Source organism: Toxotes jaculatrix, chromosome 12 (genome assembly GCF_017976425.1).
Source record: "Toxotes jaculatrix isolate fToxJac2 chromosome 12, fToxJac2.pri, whole genome shotgun sequence".
Lineage (NCBI taxonomy): Eukaryota > Metazoa > Chordata > Actinopteri > Toxotidae > Toxotes > Toxotes jaculatrix.
The window spans coordinates 18,765,682-18,779,842 of record NC_054405.1 but is presented as its reverse complement, the minus strand read 5'-3'; the positions used below and the strand labels follow the sequence as shown (position 1 = coordinate 18,779,842).

The window sequence follows — 14,161 nt, the reverse complement described above, 5'->3', positions numbered from 1 at the left end:
AACACCACCACCACCAACCCCTCAACCCCTCCAGCCTTCCCTTATACACTCACACACTTTACCAGCCCCCTCTTCCAAAAACACACAATTCTTTTTCCTCTACGTAGCCCCCCCCCCCCCCCCTCCACCCTCCCCCATCTTTCTCTCCTTCTGAGGTTCAGTCAGAAAGCCAGCTTTGCAGAGGCGAGAAAGCCCCAGCTCGATCAGACACAGGAGAAGGCTTTTGTCCCTGAAATTCATCTCATTCATCATGGACTCTATTTAACTCTTTTGGACTTAACTGAAGAGCAGATTCTTCCATTCAACAGTTTTGAACTCTGGACTGTACTGAAACTCCACTGGACTTTATTTTGGACTTTTCTGGGCTCGACTGGACTTTCTAGGGGATTCCATTGGACTGCATTGGTTTCTGTTAATTTTATATAGTATCTGATTAAATCTGTTTCACTGTGGCTGCAGTACTGACAGTTTGCTAATGAATGGAGTTTTACTGATTCTGCACTGTAGGGCTATTTGTCTAAAGGCTTGGGCAATCCTAGGTAAATTAAGGGAATCAGATGTCAGTTTTGGACTTATCTCCCTCAGATTACTTTGAAGAAAAAATTGAATTAGATTAGATTATTTATTTAAATATACAATCAGAACAGAAGAAGTTGGGGTGGCTAATTGAAGTTTTTTTTATTTAATTGAAGTGGGTGAAATTGCTTCAGGTTTGTTTGAAAAGGAGGTCAGAAAAGATAGTTAACTTCCTTTATTAGGTTATTTATTTTAACAGTAAGTTTGGGAAACTAATTTGAATGTTGGCCTAGTTTAAACTTCATGTCTTGGTGGAGGATGCAAAACACCATCAGGAGCAGTAGCAGCTGCAGCAGCATGAGTCTCTTGTGTGTCCTGTGGCTGCTGACGGTCTGTCTGGCTCCTGGAAGCCAAGCTCAAAGGCTGAGGGAGACCGACGGAGAGCCAGCAGTCAAGGCTCAGCTAGCGGAGAGAGATGCACTCTGCCACCAGGAGGGATGTTACACTGTCTTCCTGCAGAAGAGAACCTTCAGGGAGGCAGGGCGGAGCTGCCGGGAGCGAGGTGGGACCCTGGCAACGATGCATACCCACGAGGCAGCGGGTGTGGTCCATGAGTTGCTGTCGGCCATCGAGGCACAGGGGACCAGGTTGAGGCTTCGCCTTTGGATTGGGCTGCACCGACCTCCACGCCAGTGTTCATCCACCCGACCACTCAGAGGATTCGTCTGGGTCACAGGCAAAGTCTCACCTTTTTGATATTTGACCCTGTTCCTGTTCCTAATATTGACCTTCATCACCATATAAGCCATTTTAATAAGTGAGCTCAGATGAAATGTCCCCAAAATAGAGAAAATGAGTAATGGTACATTTTTTTCATACAATTAAGCATTTAAACTTCCCAAGTCTCTGACTGTGACCTAATGGAAAATCTGCGGGCCAGCATGAGGGTAAATCTGGTCAGAAATTCAGTAGTTAGTTAATTACCTTCTGGACTAAATTGGTTCTGGCACTGTTTCTAGCCAAAACTGTCTGTCAGACAATGGTACCCGGGCCAGTCCCCAGAGCTCCGCACTGGAGGCTGGTTATTACATTAACTACTTTTGTTTCACAGAGACAGAGCTGGCGCGACAGGGGAAGTTCAACCCCCTTTTGACCTCACTGCTATCCTCCAACCTGATTTAGACATTACACAAACTTCACCCATTAAAACCCAGATGTTTTTTTAGCACTCAACTTGTCTGCCTCTGTCTCCAATTAGAAAAGACATTAAATTTTGTTGAGTTGTGGCCAGCGTACTTGTTCTTTTCCCTCTGTCACCATTTAAAGGATTAATTTACTCAAATCACCAAAAAACCCACAATTATCTTCAGTGGTAGCTAGCCATGCGTATAGATTTGGTTTTATTTACCCAGGGTCTTGATATATGTCACTAAGACCATTGTGGGTTTTGTTGGTCAAGTGTGTTAACACAGTGAACAACAATAGAGATCAGTTCACTTTGTTGCCAAAAGTGTAGTGTTTACTGTGTGGCCTACATTCCATGCATACTATAGCCGGCCAAAAGTTAAAAAAAAAAAAAAAAAAAAGCAATTCTACACCTATAGCAACTGTACAACTGGAAACCCATGTGAATATGGTAAAGCCAGCCTTACGTTGTGAGTCTTGAGTGTTTTATAGAGGAGCTAGTACAACTGTAGTGTAAGTCTGTGAAAATAAATAAACTCCTTTGACATATATTACTACTGCCTGCTTGATAGCAAGCTACAAACAGGCAAAACTCCCCATTTCGGTGGAGGGCATTACCCTACCCTCACCAGTGGAAGCAATCAGAGTATTATTGATTCAAAATAGTGACCATTGTAAAGCCCATATGTGCAGGATTTGAAATTTTCAGACTTTAGTGAGTCCTAGTGGTAATATCAAAAGTGTTGGGCAGTGGTGCATACTACTACACACCCAACACACAATTACACACTACAATAAGAATGAACAAATTAAATATGTCAGAGCTCAGAAAAAGAGGGACTTTTCACTTTTACTGACCTTGTCCTTGTCTTTATTTTCCAACAGGAGACCAGGATGGCCAGTTCACCAACTGGCTCCGTGAAGACACCCCTGGAACTTGTGCGGCCCCTCGCTGTGTAGCCATGACTGTCCACACTTCGGAGAATGGACGTGAGAGTAGCGACAACTTCCGGTGGCTGGATGGCTCCTGCGCGCTGCCATTGGATGGATACGTTTGCCAGTACAACTACAAAGGAATGTGTCCACCACTGGAGGACGAGGGTAGAGGTCCAGCTGTTTACACCACTCCGTTCCATCTTGTCAGTACCCTGCTGACTCATGTGCCCTATGGCTCTGTAGCTGTTCTACCATGTCCTGCAGACACCTTGAACCCAGACAATGATGCTGAGCAGACTGTTCTGTGCATGGAGCGAGATGATGAGACTGTGGGGTGGTCTAGGGATGCCCCACTCTGCTCTTCCAGTACAGCTCCACAGAACCAGGACTGGTGTAGCGGGGACCATGGATGTGAACACTTCTGCCAGAACACAGACACAGACTATTACTGTTACTGCTCTGAGGGCTTTACGATAGATGAAGATGGGTACAGCTGCAAGCCTGACCCTCTCAGCCAAACCGACCCCCCTGAATTATCCTCCGACTCCGCCGGCCCCACTGACCAGCCCCACATCGATGATGTCTGTGTGGAAATGGGATGTGAGTACAGTTGTGTGCAGACACCCCGGGGAACCCGCTGCACTTGTCCGCCAGGCTATCAAATGGGCCCAGATGGCCGCAGATGTTCTGATGTAGACGAATGTCAACAGCAACCATGCCCTCAACTCTGTGTCAACATCCCAGGCACCTTCCACTGCACCTGCCACACTGGGTACCAGCCGGATGATGAGGGTGAGTGTGTGGACGTCGATGAGTGCCTCGATGAGGGCACCTGTGAAGGCACTTGTGAAAACACTGTGGGGTCCTTCACATGCTTGTGCAACCCCGGTTACAAGTTGGGCAGTGAAGGAAAGTGCGTAGATGTAGATGAGTGCGTGGGGGAGTCGCCCTGCCAGCAGCAGTGTCTGAATTATGTGGGTGGTTACCAGTGTTTCTGTGACAATGGCTATGACCTGCAGGCAGATGGACTTACGTGCCAGCCGTCGCCAGATGATGAAGAATATTCCACTCTGACCCCTGACCCCAGCGACTCAGCTCACAAACCTAATATGGACCCTAACCTTGACATGCCCTGGCTCACCTCCTTCACCCCTGACCCGAACTTTGAAGCTGACACAAACTTTGATGTTGACTGGCTCACAGAAGCCACTGAGGTACTATCTCCTGACATGGCTCACGGAAGAGACAATCACCTGAACCAATGGGATGACCTGTCACCAAAGCAATATCCAACAGCCCCTTCCCCAACACAAAAATACAACACAGGCAACGAAATTGATAATGAGGCTAAGACAGGAGGTAAGAAAGCTGGCGGTGGGGTTGGAGTTGAAACTGCAAATGGGCCTGAGGAAGGGAAGGGATCTAAGGTGGATAGTACAGAGAATGTCAATGGCACTGCGGAGGCAGGAGCTGGGTCTGCTGCAGGTAAACAGAAACACGATAAGAGCTGGCTACTGGTGGCCCTGCTGGTGCCTCTGTGTGTGTTCCTTGTTGTGATGCTGGCTCTGGGGATCGTCTACTGCACCAGCTGTGCTGTGGACAAAAGCCTGAGCTTCTCAGACTGCTATCGCTGGATACTCCCTACAACGCCTCCTGACAGGAGGGTCGGCAAAACCCAAGCATGAACCCTAAAAATTAACAAATGCAGGTGCACGCCACATAAACAGATGTGTTGAATGTCCAGATGTCTGTTAACATTTCTCTTGTGGTGCAAGACTGGTCACTGGAACTATTTGGATGTAGTACAGCTGACTGGCTCTCCCCCTCATCAAGGAAAACTTAATACTTTCTGCTGCAAACTCTTTGTAAATAATTCACTCCCTCATCATGTTTTTAAAATTCAATAAAACCAATAAACTGATGAAATACTGTGTGGTTTGTAAGCCTGTCTAGGTAATAAAAGAAAATTCTGTCTAACCAATGCAATGAACAAATGAAAGTGTGTGTGGAAAGAATGTGTGGTTATGGTTTTATGGTTCCATATGTGTAAAAACACAAATTTAAGACTGGTGATTTTCCTAAACCAAATTTTCACTTTCAATAAGAATAAAAAAAGAGGGAGAGTTGTACACCATTATCATGGTGTTAGAAGAGTCTGGTCTGTAGTGACTCCTTCTCCTCCTCCTAGTCTTCAGTTAGGAGCTTCTAGTAATAGCAAAGACTTTAGAAACGAAACCTTGGAAATCATGGCAACTCATTCAGGAGTAAAAATACAAGGCCCTGGGGTCACAATGTACAGAAGAGAGACAACACTGTAGGGGTTGACTAACTCCAGAAGATGGCAGAAATGCAACACCGAGTACGTCGGCTGCCTCTAAACTCCAAAGAGGAAGAGATAGAGGAAGAAGGGGGAGGAGACAGTTCAGACTACACGGGACTTAAAGTTCATGTTAGCTGGCACCACCAGGTTTCTGGGGTTGTTAGTGTGATATGGCCCCTCTCCCTCATTTATTACGAAAGTACAGTGTGTATCAAAGCTGGAGGATAGTAAGATGTGTACATTTGTGGAAAAGGAATCCGACGAGGATGGGATTCGAACCCACGCGTGCAGAGCACAATGGATTAGCAGTCCATCGCCTTAACCACTCGGCCACCTCGTCATGTGGCCTCTTTTCTTCAAGGACTCGGTAATTATCTGAGCTTACCAGACGTTTTTTTGTCTGCTCTTCTGTGTGTGGATTTACTGTCTACGGCGCCTATGTTAGAGATCGTGGATTTTACATTTACTCTTGAGTCAGAAAATCCGCTGTGAAGCCCATCGAGTCCGGTGATTGCACCGGTTAATTTCTTTTTATCAATTACAAAACAACAGCTTTGATTGGTTGAGGGGCGGGTTTAACGTTGAATGAATACAGGAAGTGAACAGCGTGAGACTGCAATTTGACGTTCGCAGGAGCTGTTTGAACAAAATACGGTAACGAGCTGTAGAATTGATTGCCAATTTTATACCAGTGGAAATGCATTGCATAGTAGCTAAACATGTACAGAAATGGGGCGCATAGTATTTGCCGGCCAGCGTTTTGCTTGCAGAAGTTGTGGCAGTGTGTTTAAAGCATCCAAGCACTCAGCAGCCGGCTTAGCATGCACGCTAGGAGCTAACGTTACCGTTGAGTTAGCTGTTTGCAGTAGCCTGGAGTCTAAACGTTTTTTCAGAATTTATTTTATTATGCGGTTTTAGTGTTGCCTTGCTGTTAGTAGATTCACCATTTTAAAGGGACATACGAACGCGTTACTTTCGGCATATGGGTTTCTTTAACTAACTTTAGCCAGTTTTTGGTATTAATGTAAAGTGAAACAGAAAAGTGGCTTCAGTGAGTTACTGTTCACTAACTGGTTCCTCTTAAATCTGTGCTACGGTCAGTTATGATAGGTCAAAGTTCAGGGATCAGCAGCTTTTATGAATGTAATTTGAATAAGCTATTTGTAGATATTTTACAGTTGCCTGCGTCCCAAGCTTAACTTAACCTGTAAACCTACCTCATTATACTGTAACAGTATCACAACTTAAGTCACTAGTTTCCTCTTCTGCTCCTTTAGAGCTATCAAGTATCTTAAGAAATACGAAACCATAAGAAACAGCTGAATCCATTAACAAATCAACATTTGTGCTTTAACTATTATATAACTATATACTGTACTTCTTTAGAAATCATATCATCAAAAAAAAAACAAAAAGCCAAGTTGGTTGATTCTAAATTTCTTGTTTTATCTTTTTCTCCTACACTGTTCTTTGTTTTTTTTTTTTTTACATTTCTTTCTCATCCCATTTACACTTCCTTTCTTCTACTTATTTATTCCTCCCACTCTGATTCTTTTCTCTTACACCTGTTCTCCTCCCCACTCTTAATTCAGTTCCTTATCATCAGTGTTGAGCCTCAGACTAAAGATGGTCGATTCTCAGTACTACCTCCCAAATGACATTGGTATCTCTGCACTTGACTGTGGTGAGGCCTTTCGTTTGCTTTCACCTCAGGAGAAGATGTACGCCCACTACCTGTCACGGGCTGCCTGGTACGTTACTGAAGCTCAAGTTAACACAGTTGAAATCAAGAAATCAATCGAGGTCCTAAATGGATTCATGACTGTTAAAAGTTAAATGTCACCTGTTTAGTTTATTGAAGAACTGAAACCCTGATGACTAAAAAAAACTTTGGCTGTCTTAGGTACGGTGGTCTGGCAGTGCTGCTGCAGACATCCCCCGAGTCGGCAGACATCTTTGTCTTGCTGCAGAGAATTTTCAGGAAGCAGACGCCTTTACAGCTGGCACAGGTCGCCACGGATGCTGGACTGAGCTCTGAGGAGTACCAGGTACACAGTCCTATAGTCTGTGGTTGTTTGTGCTGCCTTTCATCAACAAACAAATACAAACATATGTAAAGGTGTTTGTTATGCCACAGACTTGGTGAAAATAATGTTTATCCTATTTTTTTTCTTGTGTGTGCTTCTTAGGCCTTTTTGGTGTATGCAGCAGGTGTGTATGCCAACATGGGAAACTACAAGTCTTTCGGAGACACCAAGTTTATTCCAAACCTGCCCAAGGTAAGGAGGCCTGCTGTGTCAGGTGTGAAATCCACTTCTGCTGCTTTATGAACAGTTGTACACAGGGAGGACACAGTGAGCACCTGTACAATTGAATACAGTCTGATACTAAGACAACACCATTAAACTTCTCAAGAGTTTGCTCAGAAATGCATCAACACTTCTCTAACACAAATATATGTCTGTATGTCAGTGTACTGAATACAATAGCGTGTTAGTGTATTAAAAGGTGTTTATGATCTGTAACCCTTCTTTACTGCTGCTGTGATATATTTTTAAGCTCTCTGCATCTATGGTATGTCCACCTAGGACAAGCTGAAAACTCTGGTGAGGGCCAGCCAGGCTTTTCAGGAGCAGCCCACTGAGATGGAGGCTCTGTGGGACAGCTGCTCGTGTCTTCTCTACTCCCTGGAAGACAGACAGAAACAGCTGGGGCTGGGCGATAAGGTGGGAGTTCATTGCACAGTTCAAACCAGCTTGGACCAGAACTGTTAATATTTAATGAAAGATCTACCCAGTTGCCAAGTGTGTCTGTTTTAACTCAAAAAGCCTTCCAGGGGCATGACAGGTGACACCCTTGCCACTGTGACCCCTATAAGAAAATGCATGGCTCATGAAAGTATTTTTTCTGTTCCTTTCTTTAGGGAATTACCACCTACTTCTCAGGAAACTGCTGTCTGGAGGATGCTGAGCTGGCTCAGAAGTTCCTTGACTCAAAAGTAAGCTGAATTAAAACCCTGAACGAATACTTTTATTTCAATCAGTCTTGTCCATTTCTCCCGTAGCCTATAACTTTTTAACGTCTTTTCTCATTCCTTCATGTATATTTCATTCTGATTTGGCTCGTTCTCAACTGTGTTCTTGTGGTGTGTCTCTAGAAACTGTCAGCTTACAACACCCGTCTGTTTAAGAGGGACAGTGGAGGGAAACCATGCTATGAGGTGCGCTTGGCTTCAGCTGTGCAGAAAGGTCAGAACTGCAGAATAATATTTATAAACATTTACAACATTCACCAACCATGCTTCACTCCTCACGTTGCACTAAAGACACTGTAGCTTGTGGCCTAAAATACATAATGATTACTGACAAATCAGTGTGGTGAAATGGGTTTTTGTAATTAAAGTTGTTGATGATGCTTCACAGTCAGTGGTTTAAAAAAAAAAAGTATGCACTACTTATTCACAGATTGTGCTGTGGACGGGGAATGTGAGTCATGCTGCGGCAGCTTCAACTTTGAAGACAAGGAGTTCACTGTGAAGAGGGGAGACTATGCTACTCTAATGGAGAAGGTCTGCTATTATCTCCAACAAGCTCAGGTGAGAGAGAAAGGAATACCACTGGGAATGTAGTCTATCTTTGGTCTATATTTTCCCAGATGTCAAGCAGTTGTTGTAACTTACAGTAAGTTGTGGTTGTATTTTGGAGCATCAGTAAGATTTCTGAACGTGGTAGCAGAGGGATGGAGAACCAAGATTAGAAACAATGCCAAAATTCAACTTGAAACACTTTGGCAAAACAATAATAGGAAGAGGAGGTGAGAACACAAAGATAGTCGAATTCTTTGGGGGTGTAGGAGTGAATAATAACCTCAAAATAATTTTTCTGCCACCATTCCACTTTTGAAATTCTTGTTCTGTTTCCAAATGACTGACACAGGCCTACGCTGCCAATGAGAACCAGAGAAAGATGCTTGAAGAGTACAGACGCAGCTTCACCCTTGGCTCGATTGAAGCCCATAAAGAGGGCTCGCGCTACTGGATCAAAGACAAAGGACCAATTGTTGAGAGGTGAGCCCACTGAACCACAGTGAAATCTACTTGATATATTAACTTTCCACCATGAAGGTTGCTCCATTATCCAGTACCTGCTTAATTCCAAACATATTTTTGAAAATCAAACCACTGAACTCAAAACTTGAAAGACCTGTTCATGTGATATAAAATCATGCCAACCTTTTGCTTCCTCATTGATCTAGTGTAAATACACCTCCCTTATCAGATTCATTCTGACCTTTGCACTGGCTGTTTTAATACAACTCTATTGTATGAATCACCAAAACCTTTCCTTGTCTTTCCTCATTACTCTTTCACTCCCTCCTCCCTCTCTCCTTCTCTCAGTTATATAGGTTTCATAGAGAGCTACAGAGACCCATTTGGCTCCAGAGGAGAGTTTGAAGGTAACTACCATGACAATCAATAACACTTTGGGGCTCTCCAGGTTTTATTGCGGTGCAGTAAAACATGTTTTTAGAGTTTTTTTGCAAATTTGTCAAAAATTAAAAACAAAAATTTGTCATTTATAAAAAAAAATTTCAGAACCTTAAATTCAGTATTTCGTAGAAGCCCCTGTGGCAACAATTACAACTTCAAGTCCTCTTGGGTTAGTCTCTACAAGCTTTGCACACCTGGATTTGGGTAGTTTATCTCATTTTTCCTGGCAGAGCCTCTCAAGCCTCGTCATACTGGATGGGAAGAGTCTGCGAACTGCCATGTTCAGGTCTCTGCACAGATGTACTGCTGGGTTTAAATCTAGGCTTTGGGCTGGGCCACTGAAGGACAGTCAGAAACTTGTCTCAAAGCCACTCCAGCGCTGTCTTGGCTGCTTGCTTCGGGTTATTGTCGTGCTGAAAGCTGAACTATTGCCTCACAGTCTGGAGCAGGTTTTCCATAAGGACTTCTCTGTATTTGGCTGCATTCATGCCTCCCTGTTGCTGCTGCTGAGAGGCCCCCCCCCACCACAGCATGATGCTGCCACCTCCACGCTTTCCTATAGGGATGGCATTAGCCAAGTGATGAGCAGAGCTTGGAGGCCTTCCCAAAGAGTTTTCGTTTTATTTATCTAATGGACAGAACAATTTTTCTTTGAGAGTATTCATTGTTATAGTTTTTGTTTTTCGCTGTCTAATCACCTCTTAACTCCAGTCTTGTGGTGTCACCTCTAGGTTTTGTTGCGGTTGTTAACAAGGCCATGAGCGAACGTTTTGCCAAGCTAGTGAGCTCAGCAGAAGTCTTGCTTCCCGAGCTGCCTTGGCCTAGGGAGTTTGAGAAGGACACTTTCCTTAAACCTGACTTCACCTCGCTGGACGTTCTCACCTTTGCCGGGAGTGGCATACCAGCTGGCATCAACATCCCCAACTGTACGTGTGCTGAGAAGAAGAAGTTAAACCACAGTGACACTGTTGAATAGCAACAAGTTTGGACTGCTCAGTTGATTTTAAGTTTTGAATGTTTTGTGCATTGATTTGTGTGTTTTTGTGTACAGACGATGACATCAGACAGTCAGAGGGCTTTAAAAACGTGTCACTAGGCAATGTGCTGGCTGTAGCCTATGCTACACAAAAAGAAAAACTCACCTTCCTGGAGGAGGACGACAAGGTAACGCATGCAGCCACCTGGTTTTCTTGCACACCAGCTTTTCACAAACTCCCATAATTACACGTTCACATGCGTGTTTGTGCATTTTTGCTCTAGGATTTGTTCATCAAGTGGAAGGGTCCATCATTCGAGGTGCAGGTGGGTCTTCATGAGCTGCTGGGGCATGGAAGCGGCAAGCTGTTTGTCCAGGTCAGTCAAACATATTGTAGTATGTATTGTAACATATTTTGCAACTTGCTTTATGATACATGCAGCTCTGCAGTGTATTAGCATATTGTGATTATAGTTTATTGTGTAATGTTATGCCTGCCTTGATGTTGTGCTGCTGACACTGTCTACTGAGCGAAAACAAAGTCCACTGACCTGTGTCCTCTGTCTTTCCCTGCAGGATGACAAGGGCAAGTTCAACTTTGATCAGAGCAAGGTGATTAACCCAGAGACTGGAGAACCGGTGAGTTTGTTTGTGTGTACACAAGTCATGCCGTCTTTTAACTCTGCATCCAGCTGGTGAACAAGAGATGCAGTGATTGAAGATGTGAGTGTATCTTTCAGGTATCCAGTTGGTATCGGGGCAGTGAGACGTGGGACAGTAAGTTCTCCACGATCGCCTCCTCTTACGAAGAATGCCGCGCTGAGTGTGTCGGACTCTATCTGTGTCTCAGCAAGCAAGTGCTCAGGTATGTCATGCATTGCCTGTTACCTGTACTCATTCTGTATCTCTGTGAATGTGACATAGATTTACATTACATTACATTAATTTAACTTAAACATCCTATGAAATGGCTTTAAGTTATAATACTTAAAAATACACTACTGTGTGTGTCTGTGTCTGTGTTCCAGTATTTTCGGCCATGAAGGCCAGGATGCTGAGGATGTGGTGTACATCAACTGGCTCAGTATGGTCAGAGCTGGACTGTTGGGCCTGGAGTTCTACACACCTGAGAGCAAGAGCTGGAGACAGGTAATCTGTCTGCTCACTCACTTCTCTCCATACTATGCTGTCTGTCCCACTCTTTACTCAGACAGTGCCTGTGTTTATCAAACTCCTAAGAATTACACTTAAAGGCTTGTAAGATGTAATAATGAATCATAAGATTCCTTCACTGTATATAGAACTTGGAGATACATAGTGTTGGGCGAACAGTGTTTATAAGACAAGTCAAATTACAGACCTTTAACCATGTGTTTCTTACAACCTGACTGGCTCAGTTCGATGTGTCTGTGTTGTTTTATAATTCTGCTTATAGTAAGTCTGTCTGAATGTTAACACGAGTGTCAGGAGGTGTATACAGTGTATGTCACATGGGCTTGTGTGTCTGTCTGCATCAGGCTCACATGCAGGCTCGTTTCGTGATCCTGCGTGTCCTGCTGGAGGCCGGGGAGGGCCTGGTGGGCCTGGAGGAAGTGACGGGACAGGACGGCAAGCCAGACGCTAGAATCACACTGGACCGAAGCAAGATCCACACTGTGGGCAAGAACGCCATCCACAGGTTCCTCTGTAAACTGCAGGTAGATCCATAATTTTCCAGTTTTACAGACAGAAGAATAAAAAAAAAAAAATGGATATGTACAGCAGCTTAATTGCACTAATAAACCACTGATCATTCAGATGATTGTCAACATGGGCTTTGTGATGGCCATATTTACTATTTTCCGTTGTTTTAGAGACCAAACGGTCTTGGTTTAATCAGGAAAAAATATGCAAATTAATCATTAATAAAAATAATTGTCAGTTGCACTACTACATGCAAATGTTTACATGGTCACACCTTGTTGTAGGTCTTAAAGTCAACAGCGGATGTGGAAGGAGGTCGAGCTCTCTATGACGGTTACTCCACTGTCAGTGACAGTGGTGCTCACAACTTCTTGCGTCTCCGGGAGACGGTGCTGCTGAGGAAGGAAGCCCGAAAGATGTTTGTCCAGGCCAACACCAAAATCAATGGTCTGTACCTTTATCTGTTGCTCAGGGGGTTTGCTCACATTCGTTAACACAGATTCACACACAGAAATGCATACACTTGTCTTTATGCTGTTTTACTTGCACCATCAGCATTATTGTGGTTTACACTGCAGCACATTCAATAATTTACTGTGAATTCATTTGTCCAGCTGATTCTGTTTTGTGAAAAATACTGACATCACGTCCTCTCTCAGGGGCAAGTGTGATGAAAATTTGCTGTACAGAAAGGAAATGTGACCCTGTCTTTAGGATGTGGCCGTTTTCCTGTAAATGTAGTCTGAATAACACATCATACAAACATAGCATAATTTCTAGCATAACTCAGCCCTTCCTACCCCCTGAATCACCCCAGTTCTCAGTGGTGTCACTTTTTTGTATCCTCTGAAGTAGGCTTATAGTAGCACTGTTTCAATACATACCTAGCTATGTTAACTGATAGCACTAAATAGCATTGAAGATATTTTACTATTCAAAATGTTGTAGTTACAGATTGAGATTGTTTACATGGGTAGCAGAAATTGTAACCTCTTGAGTTAATTATCCAGTTTGTGTGTGGTTTTCAGGGGACAATGTGGAGCTGGTGGAATATGAAGGCAGCGCGGCAGGTTTGATTACCTCCTTCACTGAGCGCTTCCAAGAAGATGCAGAGCAGCTGGAGGCCGAGCTTCTGGACCTGAGCAAAAGAGACGCCCACTGCTGGTGTTGATGGACATCTGCTCCGTAGGCTTCAAAAATACCAGCTGAAATCAGATAGGTTTTTTTTTTTTTTTTTTTTTTCCCTTTTAACCATGCGTGATATCAACGTGATACTTAATGGATGTTAAAACGTGTAAAACCACAACGTGATTCAGATCCTTCAGGAGGACACTTCTGAAAAGGTTCATACTTCAAATAAAGCCATAGAACAAGAACAGAACTGCCAAAGACACCAGCCACAGTTTTTCCCGCCACAACTCAGATTCTGAACATATCAGATCTGTCTTTGATAACTGGATCAAATACAAATAAATAAGCTGATTAGAACAACACCATCAACAACACCATCACACTAGTAGATGCATTAGGGAAACATATTTTTCTAAAGAGAAGTATTGAGAACTCTCCATTAAACCAGTGCTGTCTTACAGTTAAAATGCTTCCTGGGTATAAAGACCTATGTAAGTTAATGTAGGTAGTTTTCACTTTTTAATCATGGCATGGTCAAGAATTGGCTTCACAAATCTTCGCAAAATATTCACTGTGAAATGTTTTGTCTGTACTCGAAATTTTATAGTCGACTTTTGAAATTCCATCTTTACAGCTCGTCCCTTAAGGTCAACGATTGTCCAGCCTTAGTGTTGATGACCGTTTGAAAGCTTAAAACAGCTTAATGCTAACTGCATAAAGAAGTAACAGATTACTTGACTGTATAAAATATTGCCGTATCTCAAAAGCCTAAAAAAACAAACAAAAAAAAAACTCTGAAGAAATGTGGTGTTGAATCTGCACAAATAAAATTTGTTTGATACGATCATAATGTTTTGTTTTGTTTTTTGTTTTTGTTTTTTTACCAGAACCATAGGACAGTCTCATTTCATTTTTATGAAATTGA

The 14,161-nt window shown here is 43.3% G+C and overlaps 2 protein-coding genes and 1 non-coding gene across 3 annotated transcripts; 2 read left to right on the top strand and 1 right to left on the bottom strand.

The window, feature by feature from the left end:
• The first annotated feature begins 193 nt into the window (after positions 1-193).
• Positions 194-4,544, top strand: LOC121190269 (endosialin-like). The gene is made up of 2 exons (XM_041050861.1): positions 194-1,252; positions 2,587-4,544. Exons 1-2 carry the CDS (start codon positions 820-822, stop codon positions 4,320-4,322), a joined length of 2,169 nt encoding a protein of 722 aa, XP_040906795.1. The 5' UTR covers positions 194-819; the 3' UTR covers positions 4,323-4,544.
• Positions 4,545-5,215: 671 nt separating this feature from the next.
• Positions 5,216-5,297, bottom strand: trnas-gcu. The gene has a single exon. It is a non-coding gene; the product is annotated as a tRNA-Ser (tRNA).
• A 258-nt stretch (positions 5,298-5,555) lies between these two features.
• dpp3 (dipeptidyl-peptidase 3) lies at positions 5,556-13,561 on the top strand. Its single transcript, XM_041052125.1, has 19 exons — positions 5,556-5,611; positions 6,550-6,708; positions 6,861-7,005; positions 7,147-7,236; positions 7,546-7,683; positions 7,881-7,955; positions 8,115-8,205; positions 8,422-8,552; positions 8,893-9,023; positions 9,354-9,412; positions 10,178-10,372; positions 10,498-10,610; positions 10,707-10,799; positions 10,999-11,061; positions 11,163-11,287; positions 11,451-11,571; positions 11,940-12,119; positions 12,390-12,552; positions 13,134-13,561. Exons 2-19 carry the CDS (start codon positions 6,584-6,586, stop codon positions 13,274-13,276), a joined length of 2,181 nt encoding a protein of 726 aa, XP_040908059.1. The 5' UTR covers positions 5,556-5,611; positions 6,550-6,583; the 3' UTR covers positions 13,277-13,561.
• Positions 13,562-14,161: the final 600 nt, after the last annotated feature.